A 17,299-nucleotide genomic window follows, 5' to 3' on the forward strand; every position below is an offset into this window, starting at 1 on the left:
AATGTCACCCAGATAATTATGCTCCAAACATGCTCTTAGATGTAAATATAGTTTGGATTTTGAAAAATGAACTACTGAATGAAATTGTAAGTTGAGCTCATTAGGGATATCAACAAGCTAGAGGCTAATGAAATCATTGGGGTATTTTCTTGAGGGATAAGTGAATCGAAGGAGAATTACTCTTGCAGAGGATTCAACGAGCTATTTATTCTAAACCAAAATAAGTGATTTAATTCACCATTTCAATTAGATTATAAAAATGGATAATTGAATCAAAGAATAGTAGTTTCAAAAAGTTGCATTAAGTTGGAACAAACTAACTAGTAGTACTTCGGATTGATTGTTATTAAAATGGTGGAAGAACAAGACAATTGGAACAAGACACTTGCGTTTTTATATTACTGTCCTCAATCTATGATTTACAGTGCTTCAAAGAAACTCTTTCATGGTAACAAGAGTTATCAATTTGTGGTAACAAGATAAGGGTTATCAATTTGTGGTAACAAGATAAGGGTTATCAATTTGTGGTAACAAGACAAATAATCAAGTGAGGGCTAAGTAAGTTTGTCTGTGACCAAGGTTATTTACTGGAAAAATATACTTCAAACAAAGTGACTGTACATAGGGCTCTAATGAGAATGATTCAAGATAAATTTTGCATTACAATTAAGGTCATATTCATGTTAAGATAGTAAAATAAACTGAACCGTCCAATTCCCAAACAAATCCCAAATAGTGGAATGAAAAGAATACTAGTCCCGCTTCTTCGTAAAATATTCAAATAATGAAATGGAGTTTACGTTTCGTGCCATTCCATTATGCTACATTAGCTCTGCTAGTTTTAAATTATCGAAACGTATCTTAAATCTTGAAAAACCAAAAATTAAAACAATATGTAATTTATTAAATATCAAAATCATCTTATTTATAATCCGAATGCTAACAAAATACTGTGTTGGGAAATTAGATCCCTCAATTACAGAATATATCAAATAATCCTTCATATAATTAAAACTACAATCTCACAAAACTTGTGGTAAAAAATTTCATGTAGCACATAGGTGTTCCATTAAATAATGTCCTGTCCAAAGCAAAAAAGCTACTCCAGAAAAACAAAATGATTATGAAACCTAAGTCACCTGACAAAGTGTATAAGAAAACAGGTTCTTCATTCGGATGTTAATCCGACGCCTTCTGCATATAATTTAGAGTTCAGAAGTCAAGAACTTGGAAAGGCTTGCTTGCTCGCATCCATTTGAAGCACTTTAACAATGTTACAGACAGTAATCAGTAGTGGAACTGAAGAATGATGGATATTCTAACTTGAATTTTTTTTAGGTGACGGTTCCGCTATCTTTCTGCTCGTTGTAATCTTGGAAAAAGGACTTTCCAGCTTCATATGTTGACCAGCAAATAGCAGCTGCAGGAGCATGGAAGAGCATCCTTGGAACCCACCCTCGCATGAGCCCTCTGGGTCCGTCTTTTTTCACTATTGTTTTAATAACACCGCCAATTGAACCATTTTTGAACCTATCACATCCACACACACCCTGCACCATGAAACCAAAGTCAAGATAAATTTTTCAAAGGAGAGGAAGGATAGGGCTTAAAAATATTGCTGTCTAACTCCCCTTCTTATCATCATTCTCAATCTATGGATGCCAAACGAATATTCATATAATAAAAGTTGCAAACAATCAAATTCCAAATAAAGTATCAACTTGATCAAAACACAACACACAATTTTATATTAGTGATCAAAATGCAACGAAATTTGAAAGGAACATTTGAATTATTCTGCACAAGTGATTGGGTGGACTATAATTCACATAGAGGTCTAAGGTTCATTTACCTAAGTGCAAACTAAAACTTCTATTAATTAAACATGATATGCAGAAGTTGAGAAGATATGTTAAATGCTCTGCTGTATATATGTAAAATATCATGCTTGTAAACATTAATGAAAAATTATTAAGAAGCTACTCACAAACAATTAGGCTGTTAGTTATCATATCCAGAATTAAACAATTTGTGGTTCAATTGTAATATCACCCTGTTTATCTAAACTAGTACCTAAGAGTAAATAAGGTGTTATAAGCAATCAATTATCATTTTCAATGATATACTTTAGCAATATATGGTAGAGGGTGGAAACCGTGCATCTTTCTTTTAACTGGTGTGACTTGTGAGTATGTGTAAATAGCCTATAGACAAGCATGTGTGAGGCAAGTAGGGGAGAGAGAATGATTATTTGGAGGGAGGGTAACGAAAGGAAATTGTATCGTAGAATTAGCACGTGGTTTAAAGTGGCGAGTTTGACCAAGAAGCTGCTCCTTCTGAGTGAAGGGGAGAGTACATTTTTTTCCTCAGGCATTATCGGTTTTTCTCCATCTTGTAAGGTTGCTCCATCTTGATTGTTATTTTAATTCCTATACAGTTTTGCAATTATATAGAAACTGGGGATTTGTCCTCTGGTTGATATAGTTTATCAATACATATGTATTTTCTTCCATTCTGCACCTGGCTCCTATCATATCTTTTATACAAGTTATGATATTTTAACAAGGTATTAGTAATAATAAAATTAATTATGTCATAGTAGGATAGACATCCTGCATCTTTCTCATCCTCTCACCATATTTTATGGACTTCTTGCCTTTCAGTCGTCACTTCCTAAGAAAATGTCTTTTGAACCTCCCATCCTCTCATTTCCTTATTTCCCAACTCAGCTTCTCTCATATGCCAAAATTTAACCCAAATAAGACTCCCTATTTCAACATGCTACTTAGGAATCATCATAGTGTACCAGCTTCATCAACTCAATCTTTGCAGTAGATTTACAGACAAGATACCAATCAGGGGGATATTCGTTGGATTGAACAAGTACTACATCTACACCAAATGTTGCAAGTGTCTGACATGTTATTTAAAATGTTGTGCATTCTAATAATAAATTTGTCACTTAGCAAACATAATGGTCTAGTAGAATGCCTGCACCCGAGTTCTTTTTTTATTTAGATAGAAGAAAAATATGTAATGAGGAAAGAGGTTAAGTACAAAAGATAAGAGGAGGATAGCAAACCCTACAGAATAGAAGAGGATTCAGAAAAAGAATGAAAAATTTAAGAATGCAACAATGACCAAACTCTGAAAACTAACGTAACAGCACCTTTAAACAGCCCAAACCCAGTAACATAACTTAATTTTGGAGCACCTAAGGGCTAAGGCAGAGTTTTGACTCTCATTCAATGTCCTATACCCAAACTCAAGACCCCTTAAAGCTTTAGCCATCCCCCTCACATGTCTTATGAGTTATGACCTTCAATTTTACAAGACCTATACAAATAGGTGGGGATGGCCACATGACAATATTGGTAACATTACATAGAAAACTTCTTAGAGAAAATTGTTCCCCAAAGTTTTCCAAAGTCATTCCTTAACCATTTTAACAACGCCAATAATAACTAAAACCTTTTTCCACTAAGCAAGGTCAATCACAAAGATCAAATTAAACAATACTATTAACCAGATCTAAAAAAATAAAACTATTTAACTGCAATTCTCTCACTATTAATCACAATAGTTTGATTTGAATCACACAACCCATAACTATACAACTATCCAACCTTCTATTACCAATTAAAACCAAACTAATTTCATTTGCTTCACTTTTGTCGCGCACTGCCTCTGCCATGACAAACATGAAATCCCCACATAAGCACAAAGAATTTGCCTATGGAATTAAACATAACCAAACACAAGCTTAAATAATCAGTGAAAATGGCACCCAAGCTCCAACCAAATATAACTATTGCATTCGAGTGTTGTCAATACTAAATTGCAGAAAACAACACCTCTATAGCTACTATTTGACAATACTTTGTACTAAATAGTATATCACAAGACAATAGGAAATCAGTTAAATTCCTCTACGCTATTTAACAACACTGTTGCATTTGCAAAGCACTCAAATACCCAAAAGAGCACATTGTTAACATGTCCATATGCTAAACTTTAAAGACATGCACTATTACTAAGCAATTCAAAATCAACAATTACTATGACTACTATTTCTATTATTATAGTTATACCTGACATTGTAGTTGAGTTTTAACAACATCAAGCGGTGTTGTAACAGCAGCAGCCAAACCACCAGCAGCCGCCCCAGCCGTAGCATGAACAATCAACCTCTCATCATCGGCACTCTCCGGCGAAACCTCATTCAACCCCCTTTTCGCTGCCTCATAAGTAGCAAAATGCACAGCCGTAAAAGGCGCATTCATCAAAACCGTAGTCCTATACGAAGCATAAAAAGCCCCAAACCCCTCCTCACTCAAAACCCTCTTCACACAATCAAAAACCCCCTTGTAAGCACTCTTACTCAACTGCAACCTCTGTTTCACCATATCCATCGGCGTAAACACCGCATCACTCGCAACCGTAGCACAAACACCAGAAGCAGCATGAGCAACCGAATTATTAGGGTTCCCTTGCGAGAATTTCTTTTTACAAGTCTCATAAACAGAGAAATAAACCGCGTGTGCCGGCCCCGCGCCGAGCCCCATCGCGCCAATGCCGCGGTACAACGCCGAGGGGCCTTCCGTTTGGAGAATCGAACGGACGGCTTGACGGACGGAAACGGATTTAATCGGACAAGAAGTGATTGCTTGCATGTGAGTTTTAACGGTGTCGACGGGAAACATTGCCATGTGTTCGATGCAACCGGCGACGGATCCGGCAATCATTAACTGCCAGAAGTGAAGACCGTCGTGGGTTGACGGCGTCAAGGTGGTTTCTGGGTGGTAATCGGGTCGGTAATCCGGGTTTTGGAACTTGGCTCTCGCTTCTGTAGCCATAACTTAGGGAAAATTAAACAAAAAAAAAAGGAAAAAGAAATTAATAGAAATAAAAAGATAATTAGGGTTTGTAGATGATGAAGAATGGTATAGAATTGAGAGGTTTTTGTTTGAAGTTGTGGAAGTTGGTGATTTGGATTTGTTGAATTAGGGGTTAGATTGCGTGGTAGACTTTGTGTCTATGCTTGATAAGTTTAAGAGAGGAGAACCGCGTTAGGGTTCCAAGTATTTGGGAACGAGATTTTTTTTTCTATCTTTTTGATTTTTTTTATATATGGAAAAAGTTATCATGTGATATAAAGAGACATTATGAAATTAAGATTTTAAAAATAAGTAAAAGGTAATTTTTGTTTAACATTTTAACTAAATACCTCAAATATATTTTTACCAATTATATATAAATATAAAACAGTCTGTCATATCATTAAAAAAGTAATTTAATTGAATAGATAGTTGTGATTAGTTTACCATGCATCACCCCTTTTTCCCTCTCTCTATATATTAGATAAGAATAATATTTTTATGTGATAATATGAGAATTAATCTGAATCATTAATTTAAAATAAATTAATTAGATTAAAATATCACACTTAAGTGAATCATGTGTCATTTTTATTCTTATTAAAAAAAATTCTCTTCCGCTATCAAATTTATTATGAATACCGATTATTATCCTAATTCAACTTTTTCTCTCCTCCATTTTCAAATTTAATTAATGGTCTTGATTCATTCTCATCAACTATCTACCTAAGCATGGAAGATGCTTAGGATCTCCCTAATCTACCATTTTCTTTCATTAAACTTTACACCATAAAAAGCCCTTATTAGTACTTGACTAAATCATTAATAATGGACCACTCAGATTATTCCTTTTATACACTTGGCATCAACTTTTCAAATCTCATTCATATTTCATTGGAACACAGCATTGTCCGAGTAATACTTCAACTACACATAAACCCTAGCAGTTTCCTTCATTATCCTCACATTTAGAACAACATCTTTCCCCTTTAACATCCTCCTTTCTCTCTCATCACTTTGTTCCTCTCTCGTCTAATTCCTTTCCCTCGATACATCTAGGTGAAACATATTCCCTCTTATCTCTTTTTTCTATTTTGATGTCTGTCTATTGTATTTATGTATATGACTTCTCGTGTTGGTGTTCTTTCGTGGAGTTTCTTATTTGCCCGATCTACCAGTTCAACGGCAATCGGGTTTACAGCACAGACGGATGAAACGAACCCTACATGGAAGGTTCGGTAATCAAGTTTTATTATGAATGTAATCGAGTCCACGGATTGCGCTACTCAAGGATTTGTGGGTTCAGAACATAGGTAGTTACCTTGGTTTGTTTGAGTTTTTCTTGTCATCATGTTGTTGTTTGTGTTTGTCAGTGTTTACACATTTTTGATTGTTTGATTTCAACTATTTTGATTTGTTGACAGGTTTGGAGTTTACCCCTTATTTTGCAGATTTGTTGACATGTTCTGAGTTGGATCAACATTTGACTCCAAATTTGCATAAATTTAAGGTTTACAAACAAATGCATCTACTTTTGCCTAGGCTGTGAAAACAATGAAGAAGAGAGAGAGAGAGAGAGAGAGAGAGAGAGAGAGAGAGAGAGAGAGAGAGAGAGAGAGAGAGAGAGAGAGAGAGAGAGAGAGAGAGAGTGAGAGAGAGAGAGGGAGAGAGAGAGTTCTCTTGAATGTTAAGCCAAAATGTTAGTCACAATTTTGTTATTATTAGAATTATGTAAATACATATTTTGCTTGCTTAGTTTTATTGAGTTTTATAAATTTTGCAGATGCATTTGGTTAAAGGGGCCAGGGAGGATGCAGTATGTAGTTGCAACATTGATGTGTGGTTCACATGATAGTGCTGAAATTGATGTCTGGGTCTTGAGAGTAAAATCTCTTCACGGACTGGGGTAAAACATTTTTTTTCATACTTCTTGCCTCTCCTTTGCCAGTGGTCATGTGTATTCACGGAGTAAGGTTCTATGTGATTAATCTGCTTACTGTCGAAGTTTTTTTTAGTTCTTTTTCATTCGCGTCACATAATCGTTTATTGTCTCATTTTCCTCCATTTGAATTAATTTAAATTGACATTTGTATGTTTGTAACGTCACCACCTTTACCTTGTCAGCCCTTGAATATGCTTTTCCCAAGATTTCCCCCATTTGCTTTCCCGATTCGCAATCGCCAACTTTCTCAAAGTTGTCATCATCAATAGATTGATGGATAAAGAACAATGCTTTCTAATCTTTCTCATTTTCTCCCTGTATGCATCCTTTTATGAAAGTGATGCACCTTTGAAAGGAGTTTGTGTACCACTATCTCCATTAAAAGGTCCTGACCGCCATTGTAACTCACAGATTATATCCTTTTGGATCTATTAGTTAGATAGAGGAGTGGTGGTTCATTAGAAAATAAGTGATATAAGAAGAATTAATTGATATTCATGCTGCAAATGTGTCATGACAATTTGCATTGAATAGGTTCACTTTTGCTTTTAATTCGAGATTTGACTCATGTATCATAAGATATTGTTAACCATGGGTTGTTTTAATCTTTTGGTCCTCTATTTTATGGTCACAGTCACATTGCATTTTTTTGGTGACCATGCACTCTCAGTGGCTTGTAGTTGATCTCCCTGTCATTATGTTTGCTTCCAGTGGGTCATGGTTGCTTTCTGATAGACTAGCTAGAATGCTCTTAATTGACTGAGCAAAATAGGAATGACTACCTCTTGACTGTTAGAACAAGATTTGTTCTGATCAATTATCTTAGTTTTGATGATAACAATAATATGAATTTTGCTTAAGATAATATGGTACTCTAATCCAATGCAATTTCCTTTTCAGGAAATATATAAAGAGTATGCATAATTCAGCGCTCAGAAGCTTTGTCTCAAGGGTTCAGCATGCAACATCAGAACATGGTCTGGCAAGACATCAGAAGATGGTCGAAGCAGAATCAGAACATGGGTCTATGGAAGCATCAGAAGAACATGAGATCAGAAGCACTGAAGTTCTGATGGTATCACGCTCAGAAGCACTTCAAGGTCAGAAGATCAGAAGATGCTATGCACCAAGCTGTTTGACTCTGATGATATTCAAACGTTGTATTCACAAACATCAGATCAGAAGGAAGTACAAGTGGCAAGCTACGCTGACTGACAAAAGGAACGTTAAAGGCTATTATAGGCAACGTCAGTAGACACAGCGTGAACAAGGCTCGAGGTAGTTGACAAAAGCGTATAACATTAAATGCGATGTTGTACGGAACACGCAAAGCATTAAATGCACTCAACGGTCATCTTCTCCAACGCCTATAAATATGAAGTTCTGATGAGAAGCAAGGTTAACGATTCTGCACAAAACAACTCATATTAACTTGCTGAAACTCTGTTCTATTCAAAGCTCAGAATCTTCATCTTCATCAAAGCTCACTACATTGCTGTTGTAATATATTAGTGAGATTAAGCTTAAACGTTAAGAGAAATATCACAGTTTGTGATTATAGCTTTTAAGAAGCAATTGTAATACTCTTAGAATTGATTACATTAAGTTGTAAGTAACTAGAGTGATCGTGTGGATCAGTATACTCTAGGAAGTCTTAGAGGTTATCTAAGCAGGTTGTAACTAGAGTGATCGTGTGGATCAGAATACTCTAGAAAGTCTTAGAGGGTATCTAAGCAGTTGTTCCTGGAGTGATCAGTGTGTGATCAGAAGACTCTGGAAGACTTAGTTGCTGACTAAGTGGAGAACCATTGTAATCCGTGCGATTAGTGGATTAAATCCTCAGTTGAGGTAAATCATCTCTGCGGGGGTGGACTGGAGTAGTTTAGTTAACAACGAACCAGGATAAAAATAACTGTGCAATTTATTTTTATCTGTCAAGTTTTTAAAGCTACACTTATTCAAACCCCCCCTTTCTAAGTGTTTTTCTATCCTTCAATTGGCATCAGAGCGCCGGTTCTAAGGTGCAAGCACTTAACCGTGTTTAGAAAAGATTCAGGAAGAGAAAAACGCTTCAGTAAAAGATGGCTGATGAAACTGCAAAGTCTACACCTGCATCTACATCTGGCTCTGCTGAGCAACACAACGGTAACAATGGTTATACTAGACCGCCGGTATTTGATGGTGAAAACTTTGAATACTGGAAAGATAAACTGGAAAGTTACTTTCTTGGTCTAGATGGTGATCTATGGGATCTTCTGATGGATGGTTACAAACATCCAGTAAATGCCAGTGGCGTAAAGCTGACAAGGCAAGAAATGAATGATGATCAGAAGAAGCTTTTCAGGAATCATCATAAATGCAGAACTGTTTTGCTGAATGCTATCTCTCATGCTGAGTATGAGAAGATATCTAACAGGGAAACGGCCTATGACATATATGAGTCCTTGAAAATGACTCATGAAGGAAATGCTCAAGTCAAGGAGACTAAAGCTCTCGCTTTAATCCAGAAGTATGAAGCCTTCAAGATGGAGGATGATGAAGACATTGAAAAGATGTTTTCAAGATTTCAAACTCTTACTGCTGGATTGAGAGTTCTTGACAAGGGATACACCAAGGCTGATCACGTAAAGAAGATCATCAGAAGCTTACCCAGAAGATGGGGTCCTATGGTGACTGCATTCAAGATTGCAAAGAATCTGAATGAAGTTTCTCTGGAAGAGCTTATCAGTGCCTTGAGGAGTCATGAAATAGAGCTGGACGCAAATGAACCTCAAAAGAAAGGTAAGTCTATTGCATTAAAATCCAATATCAAGAAATGCACTAACGCTTTTCAGGCTAGAGAAGAAGATCCTGAAGAATCAGAATCTGAAGAAGAAGATGAACTGTCCTTGATCTCCAGAAGGCTAAATCAACTCTGGAAGAACAAGCAAAGGAAGTTCAGAGGCGTCAGAAGTTCAAAGAAATTTGAACGTGGAGAATCTTCTGATGACAGAAGATTTGACAAGAAGAAGGTCATGTGCTATGAATGCAATGAGCCTGGACACTTCAAGAATGAATGTCCAAAACTTCAGAAGGAAAATCCCAAGAAGAAGTTTCATAAGAAGAAAGGTCTTATGGCAACCTGGGATGAGTCAGAAGATGATTCAGACTCTGAAGATGAGCAGGCTAACTGTGCGCTGATGGCGACAGAAGATGACGGATCAGAATCTACATCAGAATCAGATTCTGAAGAGGTATTTTCTGAACTTACTAGAGATGAGTTAGTTTCCGGTCTAACAGAACTTCTGGAATTCAAGTCTCAGATTAGTCTCAAATACAAAAAGCTGAAAAAGCTATTTGAATTTGAAACAAAGAAGCTTGAGTTGGAAAATTCTGAATTAAAAGAAAAACTTTTAAAATTATCCAATAATGTTGGATCTCCTTCTGATTCAGAAAAATCCACTCCTAGTCTAAACCATATTCTGAAAGAATATGATTTAAGTTTCAGGAAGTTCTTATCTAGAAGTATTGGCAGAAGTCAGCTAGCTTCTATGATATATGCTGTGTCTGGAAACAAAAGAGTCGGCATTGGTTTTGAGGGTGAAACCCCATACAAACTTGAACCTGTTGATGAAATGAAATTCACATACAAGCCATTGTATGATCAGTTCAAGTATGGCCACTCCCATGATATTAGGCACACTTCACATGCTCAAAGTTTTCACATAACACACACCAAAAAGCATGTGACACAACCTAGGAAATATCATGAAACTCACATTAAGAATTATCATGTTGTTCCTCCTATTGCTTACAATGTTAAACCCAAGTTCAATCAGAACTTGAGGAGAACTAACAAGAAAGGACCCAAGAAGATGTGGGTACCAAAGAAAAAGACTAATTCTTTTGCAGATTCTCTTGGCGACAAAGAAGATAAAAGTCAACATGACATGTCACCTGGACTCAAGTTGGTCTCATCACTTGAAGGGAAGAAGGATTGTCTTCCAAGTTCTGGTACTTAAATCTGTTGAAGAATCTATGTTCGTAGGAAATCAGAAAAGAAAGTTTATTAGTCTGGGAACCATCTGTTTTGTTTGTTTCTAAAGCATTGATGTTTCGTTCTTGATTATTCTGAATGCTCTAAATGCTACAGAATATACAATATTGAAACATTGATTGTGAACGAATCAATAAATATCTGGTTTGATGATAAACTTGTTTCTGATGAAACAAAGCAGCTTAAGAATTTCTGCAGATACAGTTTTGTCTTATCAGAAGCTGCAGAACAAAGAAGTGAATCTCCAGAAGCTGTGTGTATATCAGAAGTAATGGATCAGAAGATCATTCAGATTTATATCAGCACACTTCAGAAGGAGTGTTTCCAGAAGAGAAACTTGATCAATTCAGAAGCAGTGATCGGAATCAGAAGGCGTAAAGCCTATTGAATATTTCACACCTGTCATCCATTATCTGATGATGAACACGTGTCTCTACGGTCAGTACGAAGCGTGCAGTTGAAAAGACGCCGACCTAGACTTACTTCTTCACAAATCCTTCTACGAAATTATGAATATGCTCCTTTGAAAACTTGCTTGATACCCACGAAGGACTTGGAGGTTTTATGTGAAACTGCTGTGGACTTAAACAATCTTAAAGCAAATGGCTTTAAGTGTGATGCAAGAATCCTTGAGCAAGGATGGTCCAAGTACCTTGATAGATTGGTTGGTCCAATTTATCCTGATCTTGTGAAGGATTTCCGGGTACATGCAACGGTTACCCCAACGGCCATCATTTCATTCGTGCTAGGGCATGAAGTGGTTATCTCTGAAAAACTGATCAGGAAGCTATACAATCTGAATGATGAAGAAGGTTGGTCTGGTTTTCGACATGCATCTGTTGATTGGTCGTTAGTTGAAAAACAAATCTCTAAGTCTTCTGGGATTGACTCGAATAACACAGGCACCTTGAGGCCATTTTATAGAGTGTGGGCTGAGATTATTCTGGGTTCTCTTCACCACAGAAAAAGGATGCTCTCCTCTTCTTACATCAGTCCAGATCACAAGCACACTCTTTTCTGCATTGGCAAAAAGACTGAGATCAACATTTCTCACATTCTGTTTGAGAATCTAAAGACTTCAATCCTTGAGTCAAGAGAAGAGGAAAGGGCGAAGTACCCTCATCTTTCAAGAACGACTATTCCGTTTGGAAGAATGATTTCAGACATTCTTACTGAAAGCAAAGTGCTGGACTCCATCAGAAAACTCAATGCATCCCATTTGCTTGGAGTAGTTCAAGGTCCCATTTTTAATGGTGTGGATTTGTTCAGATTAGAACTCATTCAAAATGTACCTTTTGTGTGCCCAAGCTTTCCTGACATTCTCTCAAGAAGAGTTGCTGTTGAAGGTTTTGCCTCCTTGTTTCAAGAAGAACTGCATCAGGTTGTCAAGTCTTACCTGGAAGATTGTGTTAGGAAGCAATCAGATATTGATCCTGCTTGGATCCGTGGCAGAGTACTTCCGTCCAAGGCTGATCTTCTGAAGAAGGATCAGAAGGAACTAAAGGCTAGGCTAAAAAGAAAAGCCCGAGAAGATGAGGCTGAGAAAGCCAAGAAGTTGAGGGTCACCTATGATCCTGACAAGGTGGACTCTGAAGAACGAAGAGATAAAAGGATCAGAGATTCCTTTCGCAGAACCAGATCTTCTTCTTCTGTACAAATCTCCAGACAGGTTTTTACTCCACCTCCTTCTGTCCCTAAACCATCTTTCCAATCACCTCCATCTGAACCAAAAATAAACTTCACCTTACCAAATCCTTCTCCATCATCCTTCTCCTCTCCCATTCTAAACCCCACACCTTTAAGTATTCTTCCCCCAACTCCTTCTGATAAATCTTTCTCACCTATTCCCGTTACAAATACTCCATCCTCGTCTCAATCTATCATTTCTGATATTCCATCCTCATCAATCATTCTCTCAGATATCCCTTCTTCCTCATCCACCGCACCTCCACCTTCTATATCCCATCCCTTACCTACCAGAAAATCCAAACCTTACTGTCTTCTCTACCCTGACTACAAATTCACCTTCAATCCGCCTGAACCTGAACCCTATACCTACCTGGAACTCTTCAGACATAAGGTGATTAGCAGTCTAGACCTTCTGAAGGATGCATTTCTAAATGGTCTGGATGATGTTTCTACAAGAAATCTCTGGAGAAGATTTCGCAAGGATTTTCAAGTAGAAGCAATGGGAGTACAGAAAAGACTAGTGGCTGCTGCCCCTGGTTACCCTGGTTACCTTTTGGAGGATGATAATGGTATATACTACCATCCTCTCAGAAATTGTGTTGCTGCTGAGGAGAAGCCCTTTGTGGATGAATTGGAAGTAGCAAGACTGGCTGCTGAAATGGAAGCAAATCCATGCAGGGATATTGTTATCTTTATTCCTGACTATCCTGTTCTGCTCGGAGACTTCAAGAGTCTCTTTGACTATCTGAGGGAAAACCCTTCTGAGAAAGACCCAAGCTTGGTCATTCCAGAAGTTGTTGACCCACCAGAAGTTGAGGGTCCTTCTGCTCCCAGGAATCTAGCTGCCATTCTTCAGGCACTTGAGAATGGAGACTCAGAAATTCCTGCTGCAGAATATGGAGATGCTTCTATGCAAGAAGCAGATGCTGAAGATCATGTTGCTGAATCAGATCCTGTTGAGGAAATCCCTGCAAATGATCTATCCATGGAAGCTACAGATGAAGTTGCGATTCCTGTGGTTGAAAGCGGTGAAGCTTCTTCTGATGAATCTTCTCGTCTTGCAAGGACTCTGGAAGAAATTCAGAAGAGACAGGATGAGCAAAGCTCACTCAATGCTGAGTATAGAGCTTTCATGGTGAGGCAAGATGGACACAACAATGAGGTTCAAGAGATGCTGGCCAAGATCTTGTCAAGGCTAGGGCCATCTTAGATTGAGTCTGTGTTGTTTCTTTCTTTTCGTTGCATCTGTTTTTGTGCATCTGATCTTACTTATCTTCATGTACTTCTGTACCTGCTGTTTGAACTTCAATGAAATCATCCTCTTCCTCCGTGTGTTTCGTTTTGTTTGTCTCTGAATCTTTTTTGTTTTTTGATGATATGACAAAAAGGGGGAGAAATATGTGATAAATGATTTGATTTAATTAGTTGCTTTTACTAACAAGAACTGCAAATTCTATATGGTTTAAGTGTTTTGTAGGTATAAAGAAGTGAAGAAAATCTTCAAAGCAAAACCATAAGAAGTGTTATTCTGTAAAAAGAATAAGCTCATGGAAACTGAAGCAAGCTGAGTGCTGTCAAGCTTCAGAAATCAGAAGCAAGAAAGAAGAATGAATCAGAAGCACTGATAATAGAATTTGATCCATATCCATATTTGTCTATTTGCTCTGACAAAATTCTATTTGCTCTGATACATTATTTTAGCCTATATGGCTCTGATACATATAATGTGTTCTAATATACATTTTATGTTCTGACTCGCTCATGCTGACTTTTGTCGTTTAGTTTTTGTTCTGTAACATTTCAGGATGTAGAGATGCTCTGATGATGCTCTGGTACATTCAACAATGTTCTGATACAAATCTAGCATGAAGTGATGTTGGTAGAAATTCAAGCTCTGAAGCTATCCGAGGGAAGCAGAAATCAGAAGCTGTGAATGTTCTAAAGTTCCAGAAAACTCAAGTTCTGAAGCTGTCCTAAATGGAAGCAGAAATCAGAAGCTGTGAATGTTCAGAAGATCAAAGAAATTCAAGTTCTGAAGCTGTCCTAGATGGAAGCAGAAATCAGAAGCTGTGAATGTTCAGAAGATCAAAGAAATTCAAGTTCTGAAGCTGTCCTAGATGGAAGCAGGAATCAGAAGCTGTGAGTGTTCTAGGGATCTAAAGAAATTCTAGTTCTGAAGCTGTCCAATGGAAGCAGAAGTCAGAAGCTATGAATTCTCTGAAGACAGAAGCTTATGTGATCGTCTCTACCGAAATAATCAGGGAAGTCTTTTATTAAAGTTCTTCGAGTATTTATTTCAGGGGGAGATTATTTATCTCAGGGGGAGATTGTTAATCTCAGGGGGAGACATATTCATATGCTTATGCTATAGCTGTGTAATTTGTCTTTTGCCGTCTGCTCTTTCTGATCGCAAATTCATATCATTTATATATGTTTTTGTCATCATCAAAAAGGGGGAGATTGTTAGAACAAGATTTGTTCTGATCAATTATCTTAGTTTTGATGATAACAATAATATGAATTTTGCTTAAGATAATATGGTACTCTAATCCAATGCAATTTCCTTTTCAGGAAATATATAAAGAGTATGCATAATTCAGCGCTCAGAAGCTTTGTCTCAAGGGTTCAGCATGCAACATCAGAACATGGTCTGGCAAGACATCAGAAGATGGTTGAAGCAGAATCAGAACATGGGTCTATGGAAGCATCAGAAGAACATGAGATCAGAAGCACTGAAGTTCTGATGGTATCACGCTCAGAAGCACTTCAAGGTCAGAAGATCAGAAGATGCTATGCACCAAGCTGTTTGACTCTGATGATATTCAAACGTTGTATTCACAAACATCAGATCAGAAGGAAGTACAAGTGGCAAGCTACGCTGACTGACAAAAGGAACGTTAAAGGCTATTATAGGCAACGTCAGTAGACACAGCGTGAACAAGGCTCGAGGTAGTTGACAAAAGCGTATAACATTAAATGCGATGATGTACGGAACACGCAAAGCATTAAATGCACTCAACGGTCATCTTCTCCAACGCCTATAAATATGAAGTTCTGATGAGAAGCAAGGTTAACGATTCTGCACAAAACAACTCATATTAACTTGCTGAAACTCTGTTCTATTCAAAGCTCAGAATCTTCATCTTCATCAAAGCTCACTACATTGCTGTTGTAATATATTAGTGAGATTAAGCTTAAACGTTAAGAGAAATATCACAGTTTGTGATTATAGCTTTTAAGAAGCAATTGTAATACTCTTAGAATTGATTACATTAAGTTGTAAGTAACTAGAGTGATCGTGTGGATCAGTATACTCTAGGAAGTCTTAGAGGTTATCTAAGCAGGTTGTAACTAGAGTGATCGTGTGGATCAGAATACTCTAGAAAGTCTTAGAGGGTATCTAAGCAGTTGTTCCTGGAGTGATCAGTGTGTGATCAGAAGACTCTGGAAGACTTAGTTGCTGACTAAGTGGAGAACCATTGTAATCCGTGCGATTAGTGGATTAAATCCTCAGTTGAGGTAAATCATCTCTGCGGGGGTGGACTGGAGTAGTTTAGTTAACAACGAACCAGGATAAAAATAACTGTGCAATTTATTTTTATCTGTCAAGTTTTTAAAGCTACACTTATTCAAACCCCCCCTTTCTAAGTGTTTTTCTATCCTTCATTGACAATATCATGTATGACTAACAATATCTTTCACGCATTCTTGTGCCTATTTTTGAATTTTTATGTTGATTTGATTCTAATGTTGTTTTGTCTTCTTTCTTTAGTCTTTTATTTAATACACTTATATAGACAACATTGCAACTTAGGGCCCTCAATATGTTGGATGCTTGTTTTGAAAGATTTTCCTGTGTGAAAGCATAATAATTCATGTTTGCACTTTGTAGATTTTTGGTGTTTGGCAAGTGTCTATGTCAATGACATTAAATTGAGAAAATATAGTTAGATTTAGTTGGTTTATCTCAAATTGAGAAAATATTGTTTGTGCTTCATAGGTGTGAACACATTGCTTTTGTCTTCTAACTTTTTCAATTTTGTTAAGGGCAGTAAGAAACTTTTGGGTTAAATAGCTTTCACCCCCTGCAATAGTAGCGTGTTTTGATTTTACCCCCTATTAAAAAAAATTTAGTCTTCGCCCCTTAGAAAAAAAGTTTTACCCAGGTCACAAAGGCAACAGTGCTGCAAGCTTACCACCAAACCATGCATGTTTAGTTGTATATAATTGCAAAGGAGTTCTATATATTATAAATTGATTACATTTTAAAAAGTTAATTAAAAAACTAAATAAAAACGTTGAGTATATATTTTAACATTAGTGTCTTTCCACTTCCCTCGTTCAGGAACAAACCCTTCGCCTAATTCTTTTGAGTCCCGGCCTGGTTTTTCCCCACTAACCAATTACGTTACGACCACTGAAGAAACTTGGTTGACGAACATGGTTTATGCGCCGCTAATGTAGCGGCTTGTCGAGCATTTGACAAACTCACACCATCCATCTCAGATAGGACTTGTCCCGCGGACACACGAGCAATCCAACCCGTAGGATTTCCTTTTCCTCTTCCCATTCTTACTTCTGTAGGTTTCCCGGTAATAGGGATATCTGCGAAAACTCTTACCCATATCTTACCATTTTTTCGGAATTGTCCGCTCATAGCACGATGGAAGTGCCCGATTATAGCCCGACGCGCTGCTTCAATGGCTCGATATGAAAGACGACCAGCTCTACAACTTTGAGTGCCATATCTTCCAA

The 17,299-nt window shown here is 37.3% G+C and overlaps 2 protein-coding genes across 2 annotated transcripts in view; both read right to left on the reverse strand.

Annotated features, from left to right (window-relative positions):
• Nucleotides 1-883: 883 nt before the first annotated feature.
• LOC131631680 (uncharacterized) lies at nucleotides 884-5,103 on the reverse strand. The gene is made up of 2 exons (XM_058902447.1): nucleotides 4,092-5,103; nucleotides 884-1,550 (listed from the first exon to the last, which is right to left on the reverse strand). Exons 1-2 carry the CDS (start codon nucleotides 4,854-4,856, stop codon nucleotides 1,335-1,337), a joined length of 981 nt encoding a protein of 326 aa, XP_058758430.1. The 5' UTR covers nucleotides 4,857-5,103; the 3' UTR covers nucleotides 884-1,334.
• Nucleotides 5,104-16,851: 11,748 nt separating this feature from the next.
• LOC131631668 (large ribosomal subunit protein uL16m) overlaps nucleotides 16,852-17,299 on the reverse strand; it is a 668-nt gene continuing 220 nt past the window's right edge. The window contains exon 1 of the mRNA XM_058902439.1: nucleotides 16,852-17,299. This exon is cut by the window's right edge and continues 220 nt beyond it. Coding sequence (XP_058758422.1) covers nucleotides 16,953-17,299 — 347 coding nt within the window. The 3' untranslated portion in view covers nucleotides 16,852-16,952.

Source organism: Vicia villosa, unplaced genomic scaffold (assembly GCF_029867415.1).
Source record: "Vicia villosa cultivar HV-30 ecotype Madison, WI unplaced genomic scaffold, Vvil1.0 ctg.000857F_1_1, whole genome shotgun sequence".
Classification (NCBI taxonomy): Eukaryota; Viridiplantae; Streptophyta; class Magnoliopsida; order Fabales; family Fabaceae; genus Vicia; species Vicia villosa.